The following is a 12544-nucleotide window of genomic DNA, read 5'->3' as shown; positions in this document are numbered from 1 at the left end:
AGGGACCTGCACCCCCCTTCCTGGAAGTGATCAGTGGTAATTCTGATATTTAAGCAGAGGGACAGAAGTGACCGTATGAATTACCGACCGATATTGATCTTTAAGATATGCTAGAACGGCATATGTTATGCCGAGAACAGCTAGTTACTTATATTGTTCTTGAATCTTATAAACACCTCTACACGTGTTTCACCACCCTATGGTGGATCTTCAGAAAGATTTGTGTACTATTTTATAAAATAAAGGGTCTCATCTAACCTTTTCTATGAACTTGTTTACAGAAGAACTTGATATTTCAACATCCTGAGAATGTTTAAAAAAAAATCCTTTTTTAGGATATATAATGAATTCTGTATTTTATTTGGTGTTCTTAAATTGTTATAAATAAGGAATAACTAACTTTGGATCATGAAGAAATGAATATAGAAACACCCAAAAAATAAGGTTTTTCTTATAAAAAAGTAAAATTTCTCAATTTATTCGCCACGTGAATTCAAAGATTGTCTATAAGGCGCTTTGTCATACAATAACTTCTTGAACAATGGAAAAATAGAAGGCACATGTTAGCAAGGGATCTGTAATCTGCAACTCTCCAGAGGTTTTGCACTACAACTCCAATTGATTCCATGCAATTGCATATGCTGGCACATGCTGGCTATGGATGACAATAATTGCAGTCCAAAAATAAACAGAGTCATACATTTCAGACCTAGTATGGGAGGCTTTGGGTGTTTCTGAAATCAGTCTCCCATGCGGAGTGGGTCTGCTCGTTCAGAAATGTGAGTGGCACATGCGTGCAAGAAGGGGGCTTCAGAACAAATCTGTGAGTTTCTTGGGCCAGCCCCTGAACCTGGGCAAAGAGCAGTGCCCTGACAAGACAAACTTTGCAGGAGCGCCGCTGCGTCTTGTCAGCCCAATTACTAAGTCAAAGCAGTCCCTAAATCTAGCCTCAACTGCAATATACAGCAAGACAAATAAATATGTATTTCTTAGCAACCAAAAGGCTCCTGGGACTCCATGCTTTAACTACCAATATAAGCCTGCATTCCGAGGAAGCTGTCCTCACAGCACATTCTCTCTGTGTAGTGCTCTTTCCCGGATTCTCTCTCACCCAGCAACAAATAGCCTCACATTAGAACATTTCCCACTCTTGCTCAGTGGACTGCCATGGAAGTGGTAAAGGGGCACTGCCCAGAGCCCTAGCTGACATTAATACAGGCACCACCCCATCTGTAAAAAAGAAATTTGTTTATGGTGGAGGTGAATTTAACGTGTTCACCTGTTCCCAGCAACCTGTTTTTCCCTCCAAATAGTGGCAGTTCGCATTCTGGATGGTACCTTAGGGTGCCAATGGCAATAAAGCCGAAGGCGATCGACCGTATTACCAATTAACTGCCCTTATCCCTCAGTAATGGCTCTAGCCTTGCTCAGGGTATAACGTGCCGGTACAGCCTGTCACCGCAGGCTATTACCAAATTAACAAAATGGAGGTGCACCAGAAGAAACCAGTATGTTTGGAATGTGGTCACTAACTCACAGTTTTGGCCTACATTCTAAGCCCCCACCTGGCTGCAAGAACCATCCGTTGCCCCAGTCACCCTACCTCACTTCACTCGTGTTGTGTCACTGCTGCTGCCTCTGGCAGCCCCACTCAAGCTCTGCCATTTCTTGAGCCTGTCCTCCATCTCTCCCTTGCCAGCATTCCACGCTCCAAACGGTGTGCATTCCAAGTATGTTCCCAACGCCCGATCGTGACCATTAAAGTAAACACATCCACACATGCATCTCCACTGGTCACTGCAGCCGGGGTACAAACAGCCTTCTAGCTTGTGCCTGCAGGATATATCAGCGTAGTGATGGCCCTTATCCATCATACCCACCATGACTTTCCAGGATTTTAATTGGCATCGAATCCATTACCAGTTAACATAACCCACAGGTGTAGGCTTTCTAGCTAAGCAGGAGATCAAAATAGCACCGAAAGAAACTGCATAAGCAAGGCTTTGCCCAGACCTCTGCACTCGGAATCTAACTAAACGCAGCTGGTTCCTTGAAACATGTGGCAGCATATAAGATATATTGGATAAAGTGCTCCCTACCATATGTTAAGGATATTACAAGTCACAGAGTCCTTGGACCGAATGGAGCCAGGTTCTGCAACCTTTAGCTCTTCAGATGTTTTTGACTACAACTCCCATTACCCCAAGCCAGTATCATCAGTGGGGGAGGATCATGGAGTCATAGTCCAAAATACCTGGTTATCCACACATTGACGACCCCGGCAACAGAGGAATGAGGCCAAAGGCCGAGTACCTTTATAAGGTTACAGAATACAAAGGTGACTTTCAATCCCCGTTTTACGTACGGTAGGGGGTATTGTATACCTCTGAATGCATAGCCACACACTACTGTCTCTTAATACCTGCCACTTGCTTCATCTTTTTTAATTTTTTTATTTTTATTTATTTATAATATGTACATAAATACAGCAATATAACCATTAAATCTTATATAAAGGAATGCAAGAATAACAACGAAAAACCAAACAAAAACTAATAGAAATCATTAAACAAGTTCCAGATCTTCTCTGATGACAATTTGCATTTCAGTTTATATATCAGCTTTTCCGTCCTTGACAGACAATGCATCTCTTGTATCCAATCCTCAAAGGACGGAGGTACCAGACCTTTTCTCCCACGGAGAATCAGCCTCTTGGCCACAATGAATGCCCCAAAAGTCCACCTTTTAAGTGCAGAGCCGACATCTTCCATCCCCGAATCACCAAGGACCACCGTCCTAAAATCAAAGACAGACCTATCACCAGTAATCCTGTCAAACACATCACAGACCTTATTCCAAAATTCTCTCACCCTCACACAGCTCAACAGCATGTGTTCCAGCGACCCAACTTCCTGAACACATCCCCAACAATCTGCACTGTCAGACATGCCTCTTATATGCAGCGTTTCAGGGCACCAATACACGCGATTCAGAATCTTAATCTGGCGAGACCTTTCACTCAGATTCAGCGAACACAGAGAGACATTACCACACATATTCCGCCAGGCATCGATGTCAATCTCAGACCCAATTCTCTCACTCCAAACTCTCCTTAAATTGTCATTACTCTGATAATGTGACACGATTAACTTGTACAGTCTACTGGCCAAACCACCTCCCTTCTCATCTGATTCAGTCAGGAAAGCCCTCACATCCCAAGAGTCTGACCAGTCCACCTCACCTACAGCCTTCTTCAGGCGTCTATAAGCAGAGTCAGATAGTCCATCAAAATTCCATCTCTCTCTCAGCTCAGCAGCAGTCAACCACCGGTCTTCATTCCCCAAATCAGAGACCAGTTTAATATCCATCAAAAACAATTCAGGCCAAAAAACTGTCCTTGAATTATCCCTAATTCTAGGATTCAGCCAGATAGAGGCACTCCTGCACTTTAATGCGTCACGACCCAACAATGACATGACTTCAATCTATGAATAGCGCAAAAAAGACGTTGCCAACAGACTGCCACCAGGAATCTTTGCATTAGTGGTCAACAAGGCTTCCTGGCCCAGCGGCCCATAGGCACTCGATTCCGCCACCGCCCAGCCATCCAAAACACCTGACAAAAACGGAACAAAAGAATGAGCAGAAAAGGCCAAATGGTAGGCCCTAAAATTTGGAACACCTAAACCACCCAAATGGACTGGAAGCTGCAACTTCCTAAGTCTTGGAGGTTTTCGGTCCAACAAAAATTCCTGAATTAGACGATCCAAATCTCTCCAGTAACCACTCTTAATTTTCAACGGAACCATGCTAGATACAAAGTTAATTCTAGGTGTCAAATTCATTTTCAGGGCATTGACTTTCCCCCACAGCGAAAGATTAAGCAGCGACCATCTATCCAAATCCATCTTACAATCCTGAATGACTACCCTCATGTTTTCATCAACCATAAGGGAGACCGGAGACGTCAGCCACACGCCCAAATAGCGCAAGCGCACATCGCACCAGGAAAACCCTAGCCCCGTAACCAGAGTCTTATCACACCTGTTGGATAGGGGCAAGACTTCAAACTTCAAGCAGTTAATCTTGTATCCTGAACAATCGTGATAATTAGACAAGATCCTCATCAGACAGGGCAGGGACTCTTCCAAATTCTGCAACACCAACAAGCGATCATCCGCATAAAGCCAAGCCTTTTGCATAACACCCCAACAATTAACACCTTGTAAAACCGGTTCATTTTTAATGCAAACTGCTAGAGGCTCAATCGCCAAAATGAACAACAAAGCAGACAAAGGGCAACCTTGGCGCGTCCCTCTGTACAAACAAAAAGGTTCCGACACCACCCCATTAGTCTTAACGGCTGCCGCTGGATTGGCATATCGAAGAGCAACCCAAGAAACAAAATCCTCACCCAAGTTCATCCTCCTCAGCACCGAAAACAAATAATCCCAACAGACCCTGTTGAAAGCTTTCTCCGCATCAAGAGAAAAGACAGCGGCATCACAGTCCATTCTATCCGCCATTTCCATGGTTAGAATCAACTTCCTGATATTACTTGATGTACGACGATTTTTCATGAATCCAGACTGCTCTCCACCAATTAAAGCAGGTAGAAACTGTACCAGGTGCATAGCAAGAACCTTGGCAAGAATCTTATTATCAGTGTTGATAAGGCTAATTGGGCGATAACTAGCCGGATGGAGACTGTCCTTACCCTTTTTCAAAAACACCGAAATAGATGCATGGTTAGTACTTTTAGGCAGCGTCCCGACCAGTTTGCTAGAAACAAACATATCTCTCAATAGCTCTAAGGCCGAGTTCGGGAGGATCCGATAAAACTCACATGGGAGGCCATCTGGGCCCGGGGATTTACCCACATTCAGCCCAGAAAAAGCACTTTTGATCTCATCTACCGTTATCATATCTCCAAGAAGATCACGCTCAACATCCTGAATCCTGGGCAAATTCAAATTACCAAAAAAGTCTGCACCCCTACCAGTAATACCTGCCTCATTGCTATACAGATTCTCATAGAAGTCTCTAAAAAGTGTGTTAATTTTATGGGGGTCAAAAGTGATTCTACCCTCCTTGTCAACCATAGAAGCAATTGCTGACTCAAATTCTTTTCTTCAACCGGTATGCCAGCCATCTGTCACAACGTTCACCCTTTTCGAAATAAGTACACTTAGAATAGAACAAGCCACGTTTAGCCCTCAGTGACAAAAAGTCTTCCATTTCCTTTTTAAGCTTTTTCAAAGATGTCAATTTTACTGAGTCAGTAGGATCAAGCATCAAATCCCGAGAAAGCTCCCCAATACGTAGGTCGACATCCTGTCTTTTTCTCACCTCCCTCTTCCATTTACCACTAGACAGCCCCAAACAAACACCTCGCATACATTTAACTGCTTCCCACGTGTTCGCCACACTGACTTCCTCTGAGCGGTTCTCCACCACAAAATAGTTTGCTTCCGAAACAATCTTTTCCAATATTTCATCATCCAATAAGATTGAGCTGTTCAACTTCCATGAGAAAGTCCTCACACACCTAAATTTAAGTCTCACTTGTATCACAACCCGGGGCATGATCACTCAATAAAATATTACCCATATCACACGAGACAATACTTTCCGACACATTCCCACTAGTAAAAAACATGTCCAGCCTGGAAAACACCCCATGAGCACTAGAAAATAAACTGTATCTAACTTAACAGATGTTCAACTGGCTGATCAATATAATCAGTGTAGAATCTCTTTGGATTTAAAAAACTAATGTGCACCTTCTAACGTGTTACAGAAAAAGTGTGTGAACAGTTTAATAAAACGCCTCGAAAAAAGTACTTTTGTGCTTTGAAAGGTTGATTAATTGCAGCCAATTCAATTTTTAGAAAAGTAAGTAATGACATACAGACTCTTGCTCTCAAGTGTTGAACTCCATCAGTGCACAAATTAAACATTCCGCCATAAATAGTTCCCTGTGAATTAATGACTGTAAAAGTATCACAGAAAACTATTTTACAAGCAAGGCTTTATGTGCTGCAATGACAGCTGAAATCCTGCTCTCTGCTGGCACAATCAGCAGGCATTGTGACGTTACAACTGAAGCGCAATAACTTATTACAGAGGAGTTGTGATGTCCTTTTATTTCATTTCTTGCCATATGTAGGAATGCCACGTATTATATAACTTAAGAGGAACACGGATGAAAAACCCAGAGAAGGCACAAGGTGAGTGGGGTAATAGCTGGCTAGAAGAACAGCATCATTCGCCATCATTGCATCTGGCTGTTGCATAGGTGCATCCAATGAGTTCTGCCAACTGCAAGAGAAGTTTGTCAACACTTGTGTGACCACCTACATCCTCAAGTTCATTCAGAGATTCTAAAAAGAGGGTTGGGCTGCGCAATAGCAAATAGTGTAAGAGAGGAGAAGATCGGATGACAGCATGGATAGAGGGCTGAGGACAAACAGAGAAGTGATGTAATGAGGATAGTGTACATAGGAAGTAGAAAGTAAGCTTTGAAAAGGATTCCCAATGCAGCCCACGCAACGTTTTTGGCAAATTTATTTATATGATCACACATCAAAACACTTTTCTTGTATGCACACATTTTCTGGGAAGGTGGAATACGTCTCTCCCACCCCTGAATATCAGAGGGGAGCTGCACCCACTTCTCCGATTGGAGTTCCACAGTCCACAAGCAGTGGATGCCCAAAACCCGATCCCTTCACCCATCCCTGCCCTCTTCAAACCTTGCAAGCACAGTTTCAGCTCAAACGGTCTGCCCTCTCGGCTTGGGGGAAGCGGGGTCTGGCGCGTCCAGTCCTTTCTATGGTCACTGGGGGCTTCTGCCATCTATGCATCAAGAAGGACGTGAAAGTAGAATGATGCAAGTGGCACTGCCTGCCACCCTACCCATACTTCGCTTGAGCAAAATACTTGCGGTTTGCAATAATAAAGCCTTTTGCATACATACAGCCACGCAGTGCTTTGCGCTTCTGTACATGATAAAATTCCCTTTACTACCTCCAGCAAACACCACTCTGATTCCCACACCTCGGACATGGTAATGCTACTCCGCCTGGGCACAGGTATTTCCCTCTCCTGCCGAGATGGGGAACACTTGGAGATGGTTAGGGAGGAATGCATGGTTCTTCAGGAGGCATACTAGGGGACCATCGACACGGTCTAAATGATGTTATTCAGTCCTCCTGGCAACGCCCATGCCTTTTATTTGGTGATTCTCGGCAGAACCTTGGTGCCAGTCCATAGGAAAAGATGACTATGCCCCCCTAGCAAGATACACCAGAGGTCACATTGAAACAACCATGTGCAAACTGGCCACTTCACACGTGCAGCATAATGGCCCAGGTGTCATTTCAGGGCTGTGTGAAACCTGGTGCAAGCACCGGGCCATGGCGCCTATCCTCCATCTAACAGGACATGAGAATGCTAAAAGGATGGCTGCCCTGGTATCCCAATGCCATGGTACCGCTCCAGTGATCTGGCCCTTGGTGTTTCCCAGGCCCTGGTTTGACCGATGTTCTACCACTGAGGGATGTGGGAGCTTCCAAAACAAAATGCCTGCCCCTCCAAGTTGCCCATGGGTCTCTGGCATATGTGTGCACAGAATCACACTCCAACTGGCATCCTTTCAAACCATGATACGAATTTTAAGAAAAATGTAAGCAGCATTCTGTGAGCAGAGGAGGCCCCCGGCCTTCAGTCTAATTACGGTTCCTGTGATTTGTGGGACAGATAGCGTCCAGTAGAATTATAGCATCCCTCGTAGCAGAGCAGTTCCCCCTAGCACTCGCGGGAATTGATCTGTGCAGTCGATAGGGATTCGGGAATTGGGGACTGTACATGAGTCACCATCTCCTGCAAGTATCCCGCTCTGCTGTTCGTATAGGGGTCTTGGTTGTTGGAGGCTACAGAGTCAGTGGGCAAGGGTTCCTGCTCGGGGGTTTCTTCATGCAGGCTCTCTTTGTCAGTGCATAAGGGGAGGACATCCATGTCGATGCCAGACTCCAGATCCACCCCGGAGCTTGCCAAGCGGTAATCCCCTCGGCTCTGAGCCCATCCACAGCCAGAGCGTCGGCAAGTCAAGTCAATGTCCAGATTCTTCCTGGTCAAGTACACCTCCAGCATGTAGTATATGGACCAGAATACAGTGAAGCAGCCAAGCAGCAGCAGCGTCTGAAACGAGAGAAAGTCAAAAGTCAGTACAAGCAGGAAATCCCTACCTTCGGGAATTAATGGGTGAGGTTGGCTATCACAGAACAGTGGTAAATTGAAATAAAGTGAGCATTGGCGAGTGTAGTTGGCACCAACATAAGTACGGAGAGGGTTACTTATGCAGCATGGATGGTCCTTTTGGGGGCCTAGAGGGCGCAAGTGTGGCCCACAGTTTAATCACAGATGCTAGTGAGAGGCACCTACTAACAGGTAAGTGTGAAAGGGCATATCTAGAGCCAAGAATAGCACATACCAAGAGTGCATACCCCAAGGCATTCACTGTTGCCATCAATGAGAGACATGTTGAAAGTATCAGGAAAGACAAATGACATCAAAGGAAGGAAATAGGGGAGAGTGGGGCAGGAGGGCAGAGCTAGTGCCAATGAGTGCTTCAGGGCAACAGTACCAAAGGTATGGCTCTGATAAACAACAGATGAAAAGGAGTACAAGAGGGACTGCATAGTGCTGAAAAGAGGCTAAGGCGAGACCGAGCACTAGAGTATGCGCTCCTGCCAATGGAAGGTACAGGAACAGCATGTGTGCCAGTCTACTCCCTCCACCCCTGGAAAACCCAGGCTCGCACCATTGACAACATTTTACAACAGTTACTCTTGCTTCCAGAGACCCAAGACATCAACCATTATGCGAATCATTGCACCTTGGTGACTAAGAATCAAGAAATAGCCAACAACTACAAGAAAGAGAAAAGTATGGAAATTGAATGAAGCATGCTCTCCCCAAGAAAAAATAAGTACACAATGGTATTCAAACACACCGATACAACTTTACCATGCTGTATGCCTAAAAAGAAAATATTATATTTTACTTTTGGAGTTGGTCCACAAACATATCGAGACTTGCTGCTGTCAAATGAAATGCCTTCACAGAAATACCATATCCATCTTCAAGACACGGTGAGCGATTACAGACAGGGCACCAGAAGAGATGGAATGGGGACAGCCACGGCCATTCGCGGACCTCCTCGGAATGCACTCAGATCACAAAGTAATGACAGACGAGGTCTGCCAGATCCACCCACCTGCTGTAACCCCTAGATATTCTTACGTAGTCTCTGGCTTTGGCCTGGCAGTTGCCAATTTATACCAACCTTTGTAAACAAAGTGCACATGTCCACACCTATCTAAGCCTTATAGGGTAATGCCTTGATCCCTATTCATGCTTCAAAAACATGCAAGCGGTGTTCTCGGGGAGTCTCACCCAAACCCTAATCCTCCACCTCAACCTGGGTCTTACCCCGCAAATATGAAAGTGAGGCATGATCTAGGTCCCAGGCCTCGTACCATAAGACAGGGCCCCTTGCACCCTCAGTCCTCAACCTAAAGTTGAAAATGGTTACACATCCGGAGAGCTGCAAGGCTTCTGTAGGAAACAATGGGGAACTGACTATGCCCCTGCAACCTCTGCCCTACCCTCACCGCTTGATATAAAGAAATACACTTTGCAAGAGGGAGAACACAAACGGGAGTATGGATAATGGATTGAGAATGACTTGCCTTTGAATTAAATAAACATGGGAACACTCGTTTTCCTTTTGCGCTGTGGATAAGATGCTCTAGAAAACACATTCCACTCCCGAGCTTTTCAAACTAAGCACGCAAAAGAACAAGTTACTTTCTTACCTGGTAACATTCTTTCGATGGGATGGCCCGACGACCTATTGCATATCTATGACAGGTATGTCCACAGCTGTGCTGCTTCGGAAAATCTTTGGCGTCTGCGTCCTGCGTCGATGACGTTGATGCGCCGTCCCCGAGGAACTCCTCCGACAGCCGACGTCACCCGATGTGATAAGTAGGACGCACGTCGCCCATAGCCTCAGTTATAGTTTTTTCCCAGAAGGTGTGCCACCAGTTTTCTGCCAGTCAGACACACAAGGCCTTGCGGAACGCAAGCTGCAATCGCAAAAGTAATTTTGCAGCGGGGAAGGCAGGGAGGGAGCGATATGGAATATCGTTGTCAGACCATCCCATCGAAAGAACGTTACCAGGATAAAAAGTAACTTGTTCTTCGAGGGGATTGGGTCCTCCGACGTATTCCATATCTATGACAGACTCCCAAAGCAGTACCAAGCAAGGAGGTGGGAAAGAATTTAGAATACAAATTTAGCATGCCCAATCAAATTGCGGAATAGCGAACTGCCTTGCCAAAGGCCAGATCTTGCCCTCTGATGGAATCAAGGGAATAGTGACGTACAAAAGTATGTACTGAAGCCCAGGTGGCTGCATCACAGATGTGACGAATAGGAACTCCCCTCTGCAGGGCAGTAGACGCAGCCACTCCTCTGGTAGAATGGGCCCGCAAGCCAGCCGGAGGGTCCTTACCCGCCAAGCAGTAACACTCGGAGATAGCTAAAATAATCCAACGAGACAAAGTCTGTTTCGTCACAGCTTGTCCCAAACGCTTTCCGGCGTAACCAATGAAAAGTTGATCGTCCACTCTGACCCGGGACATGCGCGAAATATAAAAGCTCAGCGCTCTCCTAGGATCAAGCCTATGGAGCCTCTCTCCTCTTCCTTACCAAGATGTGGAGGAGGATAGAACGCCGGAAGAATAACCTTCTGGCTCAAATGAAAGTCCGAAACCACCTTTGGAAGAAAAGAAGGACGAACTCCAAGGACAACCCTGTCCTTCTGACACACAGTGAAGGGTGGCTTAACTGAAAGTGCCTGTAACTCACTCACTCTGCGAGCGGAAGTAACTGCAACCAAAAACACAGTTTTCAGAGTCAACAGCCTCCAAGGGCAAGAATGTAAAGGCTCAAACGGAGCACCCATAAGAAACTTAAGAACAAGGTTCAGATCCCAACCGGGCACCAGAAAAGGTGACGGACGGAACACATTAGTGAGCCCTTTCAAAAACTGCGAAATCAAAGGAATCTTAAAATAGGAACACTCTTCAGACGAGCGCTTAAAGATGGACAGCGCCGCCAGGTAACCTTTAATGGTCCCCACTTGCAAGCCCCTGTGGGCCAAAGAAAGTAAAAAAGACAGAACCATGGGATTGTCGCATTCAAAAGGATCCACATTCTCAACTCTGCACCAGTCGCAGAACTTTCTCCAACGGCAACGGTACAGAGACTTTGTTGCCGGCCACCTGGCCGAGAGCAACACCTCCATCACGTCTTCAGGGAGGTCCCAATCCTTCTACCTCAACCTTTCAGAAGCCAAGCGTGAAGATTGAGGGATCTGACCTCTCGATGGAGAACCTGACCCCCCTCCCATGAGAGGGAATCGTCTCGGTAGGGAAGACGACGTGGAGGGCAGATGGACAAGTCTAGAAGGTCCGGGTACCATGTCCTCCGGGCCCACGCTGGAGCAATGAGGATCATTCGGGAACCGAACCTCCGCAGCACTTGCGGGATGACGGGGACTGGAGGAAACACGTACAGCAGTGGGAATGACCACTCCACCACAAACGCGTCTCCTAAGACTCCTTTTGGAGGAAATTCCCGCGAGCAAAACCTTTCACACTTCCGGTTGACACTGGAGGCGAAGAGATCCACTTGAGGGGTCCCCCAAAGGGCGAAGATCTCCAGGAGAATCTCCTGAGCCAGCTCCCATTTGTGAGAGATCGTGCTCTGCCTGCTCAGAGCGTCCGCCGTCTCGTTGTCGTCTCCGGCCAGATGAACCGCCGAGATTTAAACTTCCTGCTGGATGGCCCAGAACTCGAGCTGCATCGCCTCCCTGCACAGCGGAAGTGACCCTGCCCCCCCTTTATGTTGAGGTAGTGCATGGCCGCCATGCTGTCCAATAGAATCGGGACACTCTTTCCGCGCACAGTCGGCAGAAAAGCCTTCAGGGCTAGCCTGACGGCCCTCAGCTCCAACAGATTGATATGGAGTCTGGACTCTGACGGAGACCAACGACCGCTGACTGTCAACTCGTTGGCATGAGCTCCCCATCCCGTGAGGGATGCGTCCGTCACGATCGTCACCTCCGGCCAGGGCGGCCAAAATGGGGCCCCCTTCATCAGATTGCCCTCGACGGCCCACCACAGAAGGTCCCGGGCAACCGAGGGCGGCACCTGAACAGGGTCCGACAGCCTGCCGGAGGACAGACCACTGGAGCTTGAGTGCCCACTGCAAAGATCTCATCCGCAGACGAGCCTCTGGCTCCAGAAGAATGCAGGATGCCATGAGGCCGAGCAGTCTCAAGAATTCGGGCGCTGGGAGATTCTGGGCAAGCTGAAACTTGTGCACCATCTGCTGAATGTGAAGAGCCCTCACCTGAGGAGGAAAACACTGCCCCAGGGACGTGTCGAGCACTGCTCCGATGTACTGGAG

The 12544-nt window shown here is 46.8% G+C and overlaps 1 protein-coding gene across 3 annotated transcripts in view; it reads right to left on the bottom strand.

Moving 5' to 3' along the window:
* Positions 1 to 6549: 6549 nt before the first annotated feature.
* PCSK7 (proprotein convertase subtilisin/kexin type 7) overlaps positions 6550 to 12544 on the bottom strand; it is a 434758-nt gene continuing 428763 nt past the window's right edge. For all 3 annotated transcript variants that reach the window (XM_069614474.1, XM_069614475.1, XM_069614476.1), the window contains one exon: positions 6550 to 8202. In XM_069614474.1, the coding sequence (XP_069470575.1) occupies positions 7810 to 8202 (393 nt within the window). In that variant the 3' untranslated portion in view covers positions 6550 to 7809. The remainder of the gene's footprint in view (positions 8203 to 12544) is intronic.

Source organism: Ambystoma mexicanum, chromosome 9 (assembly GCF_040938575.1).
Source record: "Ambystoma mexicanum isolate Mex_15411 chromosome 9, UKY_AmexF1_1, whole genome shotgun sequence".
Lineage (NCBI taxonomy): Eukaryota > Metazoa > Chordata > Amphibia > Caudata > Ambystomatidae > Ambystoma > Ambystoma mexicanum.
Note: the sequence above shows the minus strand (reverse complement) of the source record. Positions and strands in the feature narration are given on the sequence as shown.